Here is a 14,011-nt window from a genome sequence, read left to right on the forward strand (position 1 = left end):
TGAGGGCAGGAGGGAGGTATCAGAGAAATCTCTGTTCCTTTCTCTCAATTTTTCTGTGAACTTAAAACTCTCTCTCAAAAAAAAAAATGAAGGTTTTAAAGTGTTCACATGAGGAAAAGATTTATATTAAATGTAGAATTAAGAGATGGATGGACAAAGGGACCAGGTATCCTCAGTACTCAGTATTTGAATAGAAATAGCTATATGTCTAAGTAATCTGCAGAACAATGCCTTACAGGTAATGGTGACACTTACCAAAGCAGAAGTGGCAGTGGAAGTGGACGAGGTGAGTTTTTACTTGGTTTACCTACAAGGGGTTAACATTATTGTAATCCAAATTTAATTTTTTTTAATCTAATTTTTTTCAATATATGAAATTTATTGCCAAATTGGTTTCCATAAAACACCCAGTGCTCATCCCAAAAGGTGCCCTCCTCAATACCCATCACCCACCCTCCCCTACCTCCCACCCCCCATCAACCCTCAGTTTGTTCTCAGTTTTTAAGAGTCTCTTATGCTTTGGCTCTCTCCCACTCTCACCTCTTTTTTTTTTTTTTCCTCCCCCTCCCCCATGGGTTTCTGTTAAGTTTCTCAGGATCCACATGAGAGTGAAAACATATGGTATCTGTCTTTCTCTGTATGGCTTATTTCACTTAGCATCACACTCTCCAGTTCCATCCACATTGCTACAAAGGGCCATATTTCGTTCTTTCTCGTTGCCACATACTACTCCATTGTGTATGTAAACCACAATTTCTTTATCCATTCATCAGTTGATGGACAGTTAGGCTCTTTCCATAATTTGGCTATTGTTGAGAGTGCTGCTATAAACATTAGGGTACAAGTGCCCCTATGCATCAGTACTCCTATATCCCTTGGGTAAATTCCTAGCAGTACTATTGCTGGGTCATAGGGTAGGTCTATTTTTAATTTTTTGAAGAACCTCCACCCTGTTTTCCAGAGCGGCTGCACCAGTTTGCATTCCCACCAACAGTGCAAGAGGGTTCCCGTTTCTCCATATCCTCTCCAGCGTCTGTAGTCTCCTGATTTGTTCATTTTGGCCACTCTGACTGGCGTGAGGTGATATCTGAGTGTAGTTTTGATTTGTATTTCCCTGATGAGCGACGTTGAGCATCTTTTCATGTGCATGTTGGCCATCTGGATGTCTTCTTGAGAGAAGTGTCTATTCATGTTTTCTGCCCATTTCTTCACTGGATTATTTGTTTTTCAGGTGTGGAGTTTGGTGAGCTCTTTATAGATTTTGGATATTAGCCCTTTGTCTGATATGTCATTTGCAAATATCTTTTCCCATTCTGTTGGTTGCCTTTTCGTTTTGTTGATTGTTTCCTTTGCTGTGCAGAAGCTTTTTATCTTCATAAGATCCCAGTAGTTCATTTTTGCTTTTAATTCCCTTGCCTTTGGGGATGTGTCAAGTAAGAAATTGCTACGGCTGAAGTCAGAGAGGTTTTTTCCTGCCTTCTCCTCTAGGGTTTTGATGGTTTCCTGTCTCACATTCAGGTCCTTTATCCATTTTGAATGTATTTTTCTGAATGGTGTGAGAAAGTGGTCTAGTTTCAATCTTCTGCATGTTGCTGTCCAGTTCTCCCAGCACCATTTGTTAAAGAGACTGTCTTTTTTCCTGCTTTGTCAAAGGTTAGTTGGCCATACGTTTGTGGGTCTAGTTCTGGGGTTTCTATTCTATTCCATTGGTCTATGTGTCTGTTTTTGTGCCAATACCATGCTGTCTTGATGATGACAGCTTTGTAGTAGAGGCTAAAGTCTGGGATTGTGATGCCTCTTGCTTTGGTCTTCTTCTTCAAAATTACTTTGGCTATTCGGGGCCTTTTGTGGTTCCATATGAATTTTAGGATGGCTTGTTCTAGTTTCGAGAAGAATGCTGGTGCAATTTTGATTGGGATTGCATTGAATGTGTAGATAGCTTTGGGTAGTATTGACATTTTGACAATATTTATTCTTCCAATCCATGAGCAGGGAATGTCTTTCCATTTCTTTATATCTTCTTCAATTACCTGCATAAGTTTTCTATAGTTTTCAGCATACAGATCTTTTACATCTTTGGTTAGGTTTATCCCTAGGTATTTTATGCTTCTTGGTGCAATTGTGAATGGGATCAGCTTCTTTATTTGTCTTTCTTTTGCTTCGTTATTAGTATATAAGAATGCAACTGATTTCTGTACATTGATTTTGTATCCTGCGACTTTGTTGAATTCATGTATCAGTTCTAGCAGACTTTTGGTGGAGTAAGTCGGATTATCCATGTATAATATCATGTCATCTGCAAAAAGTGAAAGCTTAACTTCATCTTTGCCAATTTTGATGCCTTTGTTGTCTGATTGCTGATGCTAGAACTTCCAACACTATGTTAAACAACAGCAGTGAGAGTGTACATCCCTTTTGTGTTTCTGATCTCAGGGAAAAAGCTCTCAGTTTTTCCCCATTGAGGATGATGTTAGCTTTGGGCTTTTCATAAATGGCTTTTATGATCTTTAAGTATGTTCCTTCTATCCCGACTTTCTCGAGGGTTTTTATTAAGAAAGGATGCTGAATTTTGTCAAATGCTTTTTGTGCATCGATTGACAGGATCCTATGGTTCTTTTCTTTTATTAATGTGATGTATCACGTTGATCGATTTGCGAATGTTGAACCAGCCCTGCATCCCAGGAATGAATCCCACTTGATCATGGTGAATAATTCTTTTTATATGCTTTTGAATTCGATTTGGTAGTGTCTTACTGAGAATTTTTGCATCCATATTCATCAGGGATATTGGCCTGTAGTTCTCTTTTTTTACTGGGTCTCTCTGGTTTAGGAATCAAAGTAATACTGGCTTCACAGAATGAGTCTGGAAGTTTTCCTTCCCTTTCTATTTTTTGGAATAGCTTGAGGAGGATAGGTATTATCTCTGCTTTAAACGTCTGGTAGAACTCCCCTGGGAAGCCATCTGGTCCTGGACTCTTATTTGTTGGGAGATTTTTGATGACTGATTCAATTTCTTCGCTGGTTATGGGTCTGTCAAGCTTTCTATTTCCTCCTGATTGAGTTTCGGGAAGAGTGTGGGTGTTTAGGAATTTGTCCATTTCTTCCAGGTTGTCCAGTTTGTTGGCATATAATTTTTCATAGTATTCCCTGATAATTGCTTGTATCTCTGAGGAATTGGTTGTAATAATTCCATTTTCATTCATGATTTTATCTATTTGGGTCCTCTCCCTTTTCTTTTTGAGAAGCCTGGCTAGAGGTTTATCAATTTTGTTTATTTTTTCAAAAAACCAACTCTTGGTTTCATTGATCTGCTCTACAGTTTTTTTAGAGTCTATATTGTTTATTTCTGCTCTGATCTTTATTATTTCTCTTCTTCTGCTGGGTTTAGGCTGTCTTTGCTGTTCTGCTTCTATCTCCTTTAGTTGTGCTGTTAGATTTTGTATTTGGGATTTTTCTTGTTTCTTGAGATAGGCCTGGATTGCAATGTATTTTCCTCTCAGGACTGCCTTCGCTGCGTCCCAAAGCGTTTGGATTGTTGTATTTTCATTTTCGTTTGTTTCCATATATTTTTAAATTTCTTCTCTAATTGCCTGGTTGACCCACTCATTCTTTAGTAGGGTGTTCTTTAACCTCCATGCTTTTGGAGGTTTTCCGGACTTTTTCCTGTGGTTGATTTCAAGCTTCATAGCACTGTGGTCTGAAAGTGTGCATGGAATGATTTCAATTCTTGTATACTTACGAAGGTCTGTTTTGTGACCCAGTATGTGATCTATCTTGGAGAAGGTTCCATGTGCACTTGAGAAGAAAGTATATCTGTTGCTTTGGGATGCAGAGTTCTCAATATATCTGTCAAGTCTATCTGATCCAATGTATCATTCAGGGCCCTTGTTTCTTTATTGATGGTGTGTCTAGATGATCTATCTATTTCTGTAAGTGGGGTGTTAAAGTTCCCTGCAATTACCACATTCTTATCAATAAAGTTGCTTATGTTTGTGAGTAATTGTTTTATATATCTGGGGGCTCCTGTATTTGGCCCATAGACATTTATAATTGTTAGCTGTTCCAGCTGGAGTAGCCATACTTATATCAAACAAACTAGACTTTAAATTAAAGGCTGTAACAAGAGATGAGAAGGGCATTATATAATAACCAAATTTAATTTTTGATGTTAAAAGTAACTGTTAGTACTTTTATACACTTTGAGGAATATACATTTTCTCTGCCTGTTTTGGGAGTTACTTAATACTCCTCAGTATAGCAGTTCCATTATAGGAATTATATATCATTGATGTATTTGCTCAGTGTATGCACAAGGGTGTTCACTGAAGCTTCATTTATAATAAGTAAAAACTGAAAGTCAACCAGAATTCATCAATAAATAATGGTTTACTAAATAATATAACCATAAAATGGGATACTGTGCAGATGTTGAAGATTGAAATATGTATGTATAAGTTCTTAAGACAGTATGTTTTGGGGGACGTCTGGGTGGCTTAGTGGGTTAAACATCTGACTCTTGATTTTGGCTCAGGTCATTATCTCATGGTTTGTGAGTTCCAGCCTTGTTTGGGCTCTGCCCTGACAACACTCCTGCCCTCCCTGCCCCCTCTCTCAAAATAAATTAAAAAAAACAAAACTGTGTTTTCTTATGAGATAGTTATTTGATTTGATTTGGTAAAAGGGATAAACATGTCGAGTATACATGATTTTGTACTATGAAAAATTTTTTTAGAGTTAGAAATATTTAAATGTCATAAAAGTTAAAATGCTTTCCTGACCAGGAAAACAATAAAGCTTGTTTTATTTCTCTGAAAAATCCTCAGTGATCATTAGTACTCTCAGAGCATTCAAAGAGACAGTTCCTTTGAGCTGCCTCTGTTCTACCCTCTTGATTCTTAGATTCTTCATTATAGAAAGAGGTTACTAATGGCTAGTTAAACCATATTTACAAATGCTCAAATCTTGTTTGGACAAGGATGTTCAGGACAAAATTAGCTTACATGTAAAAATGTATCTTGTTAGATTTTTAAATCTAGTGCAGTCCTTACTCTTTTTTTCTGACAATACCTGAAAGTGGCACAATAGATAACTATTGTCTAAAAACCATAGGGTATTGTATGGAAAAGAGTTAACGTAACAGTCCTGACTGTTCTTTGAATGTCCTGCTTACAAGGTTGTTCTTTGTCTAGTATTCGGGAAATTGGATTTAGGGAGGGTTCTCACCACCCTGAGTAGTGTAAGAATGGCTTACTGTGCCTGAATTGTTAGTACAACAATGTAGGTTTTTTTTTTTTTTTTTTTTTTTAATTTTTTTAATGTTTATTTTTGAGAGAGACAAAGCGCAAACAGGGTAGGGGCAGAGAGAGGGAGACACAGAATCTGAGGCAGGCTCCAGGCTCTGAGCTGTCAGCATGGAGCCCCACACCAGGCTTGAACTCATGAGCCATGAGATCATGAGTTCTCATGAACTGAGCCACCCAGCCAACAGAGCCACCCAGATGCCCCAACAATGTAGTTTTAATACCTTCTTTTCTTTTGAGAGTCTGAAATTTCTGCCTGGTATTTGCGAGGCAGAAAGTGGCTACATTATCAGCCCCTAATAAAAACAGTGAGTACTGAGTCTGATGAGCTGCTCTGGTAGGCAGTGTTTCCAAGGTGTTGTTACAACTTGGGGCTAGGGAAATTAGTCCTGTGTGACACCACTGGGAGCGGACTCTTGGAAGCTTATGTCTGGTTATCTTTGGATTTTGCCCCATACACCTTTTTCCTTTGCTGATGTTACTTTCTGTCCTTTGTAATAAATCATAATTGTGAGTATGACTATAATAGTTTCTGAGTCCTACTGAATCATACAACCTGGGAATAGTAGTGGGGATACCCCAATACAGATGGACTTTTAGTTCATTTTAGAAAATAGATTCCTTTGCTGAGGAGTATAGGAATTAGGAAAGGGACAGAACAGCTGAAACAAAAACTAATAATATATAACAGTATCAGCTGCATGAAATCAGCATTTTGAGTATTAAGGAAACCTAATTAAGGTTAACCTAATTGTTAGCCTAATTGTTAAACCTAAAATTGTTAAGGATTTTATTTATCAAAATTTTCTTGTTTGTGTGAAGGGACTTTAAAGATGTCTGTTCATTTTTAGAACTTACTTTCTTTGAAAACAAGCAATGAAAATAAAGATGTGCACAGCCTTTTATCTTGACTAATTGTCAGTATGGATTTTTTTTAATTAGGTGGTTACAAAGGTTTAAATGAAGAAGTAATAACAGGCTCTGGAAAAAGTAAGTTTTACTTTAGATAAAGTATTTGATTTTTATGGTCAAAATTCTTTTACCCTTCAATTAAAAAATAAAAACCATTTATATCTTGTTTTGGTTTGATTGCCTTTAAGATTCTTGGAAGTCAGAAGCTGAAGGAGGAGAAAGTGGTGATACTCAAGGTATACTAATTTTTGTGTGATGCCATGAATTTCTATTGTATTTTAATAAAAATGAAAAATACTTAAAAGCAGAGTTGACTTTTTTTTATTTGAAGTGAAAAGTTGAATGGTAAACATTGGGAAGTTCTACAGCATTTAAAATTTGATATTCAGTTCTTGTTTTCCCTCTTTTCTTCTGGTCCTTGTGATGTAAGCTCTTTATTTTATTTGAATTCTAAGGACCAAAGGTGACCTACATACCACCTCCGCCACCTGAGGATGAGGATTCCATCTTTGCACATTATCAGACAGGCATAAACTTTGACAAATATGATACTATTCTTGTAGAAGTATCTGGACATGATGCACCACCAGCAATTCTGGTCAGTGTAATAATTATATCTTTATTGACTGTGTAGGAAACTTTGTTTTTAAAATAGTTGGTACATTTCCATAGGTTGATGTGAAATAATATAAAAATCTCATTTTTAGCACTTAATGGCTTAGGTTAGAAATTAAGAACCATATCTACCATGTACAGTAGAATTAATAACTATGTTGAAAGAGTATTAAATTTCATCTCCACATTCCCAAACCAGGATGAGAACTTCATTTAAATCTACTAAAAAGGATATTTTTCTAGAGATTCAAGATGTCTGCTTCCTAAATATTTGAGAAAGTCTGTTTTAGGAGAATGATTTTCTAAGGAGTAGGGGAGCTTACAGTCCCCTGTTGATTAATGAGCCATTATTACTGGTCAGAGTATTTGTATTTCACAGGTTTTAAGAGATCAGAAAAAATGTTTTTAGAACTAGTATCTATAGGGAATATTCTTTAATTCTATGAAGTAATAGTATATAGGCTCTGTTTATTACTTTTGAGTAGGGGCATATTGGTAAAGTAAGTTTAGTATATAGAATGGAATTAACAAAAACGTGAGAATAACTCAAATGGGATATGTTTATGGGATGATCTGCGTGTGATATATGGAATTTAATCACTGCCCCCCCCCCCCACTCCCCTGCCTTGTTTTTTTTTTTTTTTTTTTTTTTTTTTTTTTTTTTAGACTTTTGAGGAAGCTAATCTCTGTCAGACACTGAATAACAACATTGCTAAAGCTGGTTATACTAAGCTTACTCCTGTGCAGAAATACAGTATTCCTATTATACTAGCAGGGCGAGATTTGATGGCATGTGCTCAGACAGGGTCTGGAAAGACTGTAAGTCCTTTTCCAACATGTATTCTCCATAATCAAACTATTAATAGTTTTTGAACTTAATTTTTTTTCAAGTAGTTTGAATCTTTTCGGTTGAATGGTAGATCGATAATTTCAATGAACTGTCATAAATACTCATGTTTTTTGCTTCTGAATGAAGCAAAATGAATGTTTAATTCATTTTTTTAAGAGTGCTCAACTCCTTCTGTAACATGTTAATATCCGAAATAAAATGATAGAGGGTCAAAGCACTAGAGGTTATAAAAATAACCTCAGGTTATGCTATCCAAAAGAACTCGGATGAGATCGGGCTGGTCTTAAGACTTACCTCTGGGATCTGTCTGTTAAATAGGGTTCCATGAGATGAGTCTTAAAGACTATCCTTTCTGAATCATGCAATTTTGGTTCATGCTGTTTTAACCTTAATCAGCCTCCATAGTAGAGTTGAGGGGATAATAAGTGAGTTATATAATATAGCAGCTGATGTGTGACTTAAACCTTACTTTGGAGGTAGATTTTAGTATCTTAATGAGAAAACTATTACAAAACATTTCTTTTGCCCCATTAACTTCAGTAAGGGTGAGTAATCCAAATGAATGATTTCCCAATTTTTGCTCTGTTTGTGTAACACTTTTGTCATGAATTCGGAGTGATAATTTTATCACTACTCCAAAAGGACAGATTTAGAATAATTGCTAAATGCAATGATTTACGTCAAGTTATATGTACATTCCCCTCTATAAATAAGTTAATGTTAATTTATTTAGAATCAATGCGTGTGCTTTTTAAAAAACTGAAAAATATCAAAAATTTTATATTGTGTAAATGAGCATAAAAGTTGAGGTGTTAAAAACTCACTGAACTGAAACTGTTTTCTTCTCTCATCTTAAATTTACCAGCAAGATGGAGGAAGAATCTAGAGACTGTAAGGAAATAAGGAATAGATTTATTTCTACAGGGAGAAGGATGATGTATTATAAATTCGTATACCATGTAATTTAACTTTTAGGCAGCTTTTCTCTTGCCAATTTTGGCACATATGATGCGTGATGGAATAACAGCCAGTCGTTTCAAAGATCTGCAGGAACCAGAGTGTATTATTGTAGCACCAACTCGAGAGTTGATCAGTCAGATCTATTTGGAAGCCCGAAAATTTTCTTTTGGGTATGTACATCTGGAATGCCATCCATTTTTTTTTTTTAAATGTGTATTTATTTATTTTGAGGGCGGGAGGGCAGTGAGAGAGGGAGAGAGAGAATCTGAAGCAGGCTCCATGCTCAGCACAGAGCCCAGTGTGGGGCTTGATCTCACAACCATGAGATCACAGCCTGAGCCAAAATCAAGAACAGACTGAGCCCCCAGGCACCCTGGAATGCCATTCAAAACAAGGTTTTCTTTAGAGATTTTTCTTAAAGTCTCAGTGGAGTTCTCAGAAGAACTCAGTGCAGCCATGTAATTAGCATTACTTGATTGAAATGTGCTTTCTTTATAATCTTTATGGAATCCCAGTTTATTTAAAAATTTTTTTCAATTTTGGGGCGCCTGGGTGGCACAGTCGGTTAAGCGTCCGACTTCAGCCAGGTCACGATCTTGCGGTCTGTGAGTTCGAGCCCCGCGTCAGGCTTTGGGCTGATGGCTCGGAGCCTGGAGCCTGTTTCCGATTCTGTGTCTCCCTCTCTCTCTGCCCCTCCCCCGTTCATGCTCTGTCTCTCTCTGTCCCAAAACTAAAAAATAAAAAACGTTGAAAAAAAAAATTAAAAAAAAAAATTTTTTTTTCAATTTTTTTTCAAATTTTTTTTTTTGAGACAGAGATACAGAGTGTGAGCCAGGGAGGGGCAGAGAGAGAGGGAGACAGAATCTGAAGCAGGCTTCAGGCTCTGAGCTGTCAGTGCAGAGCCCAATGTGGGACTTGAACCCATAGGATCATGACCTAACTTGAAGTTGGACACTTAATTGACTGGCTACCCAGGCGCCCCCAAGTTGTTTTGTTTTGTTTTACCTGTTTATTTTGGTTTTGTTCTATTTATTTTTTGGGGGTAGGGAGGGAAGGTAAAAAAGAAAAGTTTGGTTTTTGTTTCAAGGAGACTTCCTAAAGAGTAGTAACTCATTTGTTACACATTACCATGGATGAACACTGTTGTTTTGGCTTTCATGACCGTTCAAATTCAAGGTAATGTGCATAACCTGTATTTTTCTGAAATTCAGTGTGTTCATTTGGACAGACACAGGCTGACTCTGTATTTTTGTAGGAAAGGGACTGGCACTTTGGTATCAAGAACAAATAATTCAGCAATAGTGGTCTTGGATACTTCAATGCCCTGTGAACCTGCAATTAACAAAGAGACTGCTCATTCTAAGAACCATGCAAGCAAGAAGGGAATAAGGGAAGAGTTAGAAGTCTCATGGTCAGAGCAAAATATCAGTCGTAATATCCTTCTCAGTTCTCTGATATATATAAAGTAGAGAGTGAGGATAAGACTTATATGAATATGACAAATAAAAAGTATATACAGAACTGGGAAAGTATTTTTCATTAAGTTGGCCAATTATGCTAGTTCAACAAGCTTGTGAGGAAAAGAACTAAGGCAGAATAGTAGTTACACTGTTGTTAAGAACTTCTTGAAAGCAAAAGAAAAGAATACTAGTCAACTAATCAATGGTGTGATTTTAATCGTGTTAAAACGTGTTATTTTTAACTTGAATATCTATGTTATGCCTTGGAAATTCAAAGCAAAAAGTAAAATCAAAAAGCCAGAGATGTCATTGACACATCTACACAGATGTTTGCTTGTAGTTTTTGGTATCCAAAACCTTTTTTCCACACATTGCACAGATGGCCTTTTTGTAGGCACAGCCCTAGCAGTAATGAGAACCTGGCTGGTGCACAGAACTTTTACAAATTCTGCAAGTGGAGAACTTATTTTTTCCATATGGATTGAATCTTGCTTTTTTTTTTTCTTTTTTTTCTTTTTTTTTAAGTCAGAGCTTTATTTTTATTCTGCTTTCTTCCACCATTTTCTGTGGTATTCCTTGCTGCTGAGCCACCCAGGCACCCTGAATCCCAGCTTTTTTTTTAATTTTTAAAAGAAACATGAGGAGCCCTGGAATCCCAGTTCATTTTTATTTTTAAAAGAAACATGAGGCGCCTGAGTGGCTCAGTCAATTAAGCATCTGACTTCCACTCAGGTCAGGATATCTCGATTCGTGAGTTCGAGCCCTGCATCAGGCTCAGTGCTGAAAGCTGGGAGCCTGGAGCCTGCTTTGGATTCTGTGTCTCCCTCTCTCACTGCCTCTCCCACACTCAAGTGCATGTGCGTGCTCTCTCTCTCTCTCTCTCTCTCTCTAAAATAAAGATTAAAATAAATTTTTAGAGAAACATGCTTATAAATCAGATGATAATAGATACATAATAAACATTGGTGGTATATTTTCTAGTAGTTTTTAATGCATGTTTAATGCACTTAGGGTGTTCTTAATAAACTGTTTAATATAATTTAATAATATAAAAGATGCTTATTTCATAATTAGACCTAATTTTTAATCATTTTCAGATTATCTTATTTCTGTATTTTGGCACATTTCGGTTGTTTCTAGTTTGGGACTACTATAAATAAAATCATAATGAGCAGATTGCTAAATAAACTTTCTCTATTTTTATGTTTTAAGTTTTCCTTAAAGTAGGTTTTTATAAGTTTAATGTTAAAGGGTATGAACTTCAAGCCAGTACCGATAGTTCTGTTAGCAGTGTATGAGAACGCCAGTTCACTCTACACTTTGCCAACATTTGGTATTATCTGTTGCCTAACAAATTACCTAAAACATAGTTGGTTAAAATGATAAATACTGTGTAATAGTTTCTGGGGATTAAGAGTTGGGGAAGAGTTTAGCTGAGTGCTTCTTGCTTGAGGTCTCTCTCAGGAGTAGGAGATTGCAGACAAGATACCAGCCAGAATTGTAGTTTTCTGAAGACTTGTTTATACCTGTCCCATAAGGATGCTTGATTGTCCTTAGGAAATGACAACTGGCTTGCTTAGCACAATGAATGAGGAAGAGCAAGGAGGAGGCTACAGTGTCTCGTATAAAATAGTCTGAGTCACTTCTGCCATATTGTGTTCATCACTCAGCAAGTTACTAAGTCTACCCCGTACCCCAGGACTGCCATGTCATTTGCTTGAGCAGTGCAAAATGGAAATGCAGGGTCCTTTGTTCAATAATTATTATGGGGGTCACCTGGGTGGCTCATTCGGTTTGAGCTGCTTTCTGACTCTTGATTTTCACTTGGGTCATGATCCTAGGGTCATGGGATTGAGCTCTACATTGGGCTCCACGCTAAGTGTGGAGCCTGCTTGGGGTTCTCTCTCTCTGTCCCTTTGCCCCTCTCCCCTGCATGTACTCTCTGTCTCTAAAATCATAGAAATGGGAGTGCCTGAGTGGCTCAGTCTGTAAAGCATCTGACTTCGGCTCAGGTCATGATCTCACGGTTTGTGAGTTCAAGCCCTGCATCGGGCTCTGTGCTGATAGCTCAGAGCCTGGTACCTGCTTCGGATTCTGTGTCTCCTCCTGTCTCTGCCCCTCCCCTGCTCATGCTCTGTTTCTCTCTCTCTCTCAATAATAAATAAACATTAAAAAAAATAAAAGTAAAATAATAGAAATTATTAAGAATTTTAAGACCGCATATAGCAGAGCATTAAACCAAGCTAAGGACTCTTCCTATCTTGGGACCCTATGTGACTGCACAGGTTGCACACCTATGAAGCCAGCCTTAACACACGCTTAAGGGGAAAGGGAGTTAGGATCTATATTTGAGGAAAGGGACAAGTATCTTTACTTTTTTACTTAAAAGGCGAAACTACTTTTGGAATGCTTAATAAATTTTCGTTTGTTAATTACACATTGGTGTATACCACTTTATCTAATGGGATGTTAGTGTTGTTTTTATAGGGTTTTTTTTTTTTTTTTTTTACAGATTTTTATGTAGAAATGGTTATATTTTATTTTCTATGAGTCAGTTTATTTTAAAATGAGAAGAAAAAACTAAAGTTACTAAAAATCCTTTAAAGCCTGAAGAAAGTGGATATATATTGCTTATAACAGTGTTTTTTCTTGATAATCCCCATGTACTGTGTTGCTTTTAGGCTTTTAAATCAAGTAGTAAAAAATAACATTTTATTTATTAACTTTATTAATTTTTTAAAATTTACATCCAAGTTATTTAACACATAGTGTAGTAATGTTTTCAGGAGTAGAATCTAGTGATTCATCACCTACATATAACACCCAGTACTCATCCCAACAAGTCTCCTCCTTTGTGCCCCTTGAACAAATACTATTTTAAAAACAAAAACATATGCATGGTAAATTCAGATAATGGTCATGCACAAATTGAATCTTTGTACCTGGAAATTTGTTGCAACGTTATGGCAAAACTGAAAAGTAAATACCTATCAGTCAAGGACTGGTTAAGTTATAGTACACTTAGAATACTAATGGTAATAATGAAGTTATTGAATACTTAGCATTTGCTGAGTTATAAATATTAAATGTGTTATTTTATTTAGGCCTAGCAATAGCAGAAAATAGAATCTGTTTAAAGCAATGAGTTTGTTTAATAAACATAAAATTTTGGGGGTACCTGGGTGGCTCAGTTGGTAGAGAATGAAACTCTTGATCTCAGTGTTGGGAGTTTGAGCCCCATGTGGTGTGTAGAGATTACCTAAGTAAACTTAAAAAAACCCCTACAACATAAAACTGTCCTGCACTCTTGACAACCCTCCCCCCCCCCAACTTATTTAATTCTCCTCTTCAGAGTTAACCACTGTTAACAGTTTCATATGAATTAGTGTAAAAACAGCTGGTGCACACATAGGCACTTTAATCCTTCTTCCAATAAGTGGGTAGTACACTAAGCTGTTGTCACTCTCTTTTTTTAATGGTAAATGTTAATCTGGAACTGTTGCCCTTTCTATGGGAATGCACAAGTATCTCTTGGGATGAGTGCACAAGTATCTCTTCTACTGTTTTGATGCTAAATAGTTGGCAGTGAATATTTATGTAAATTCATCTTTGCCCATTTGTGGCGACATACTTAAAGGGTAAATTCATACATGTGAATTTATTGGGACAAGAGAGAAGTTTTTACAATTTTAATAGAGACTAATTGTGAAAGAGCCTGTCTCATTTTATCCTATTAAGTGTCAGTTTCCCGACACCGTGGCTAACATGGTATTATTACACTTCAGGGAAAATGTTATGTTTGTCTTAATTTGTCTTCCTTTTTAAAGTAATGTTGACCTTAAAAAAAATGTTTAAAAGCCAGTTGTATTTCTTATGAACCACATGTTCATGTTTTTGGTCAATGTTTTTGTGGG

The 14,011-nt window shown here is 36.5% G+C and overlaps 1 protein-coding gene across 7 annotated transcripts in view; it reads left to right on the forward strand.

Moving 5' to 3' along the window:
- The window catches only part of DDX4 (DEAD-box helicase 4), an 82,338-nt gene that overhangs the window by 52,421 nt on the left and 15,906 nt on the right, over window positions 1-14,011 (forward strand). For 4 of the 7 annotated variants that reach the window (XM_042939035.1, XM_042939059.1, XM_042939052.1 and 1 more), the window contains 6 exons: window positions 224-286; window positions 6,243-6,290; window positions 6,401-6,448; window positions 6,668-6,810; window positions 7,494-7,646; window positions 8,653-8,807. In XM_042939035.1, coding sequence (XP_042794969.1) covers window positions 224-286; window positions 6,243-6,290; window positions 6,401-6,448; window positions 6,668-6,810; window positions 7,494-7,646; window positions 8,653-8,807 — 610 coding nt within the window. The remainder of the gene's footprint in view (window positions 1-223; window positions 287-6,242; window positions 6,291-6,400; window positions 6,449-6,667; window positions 6,811-7,493; window positions 7,647-8,652; window positions 8,808-14,011) is intronic. The other 3 variants (XM_042939043.1, XM_042939068.1, XM_042939075.1) reach the window with 2 other exon arrangements.

This window comes from Panthera leo, chromosome A1 (genome assembly GCF_018350215.1).
Source record: "Panthera leo isolate Ple1 chromosome A1, P.leo_Ple1_pat1.1, whole genome shotgun sequence".
NCBI lineage: Eukaryota > Metazoa > Chordata > Mammalia > Carnivora > Felidae > Panthera > Panthera leo.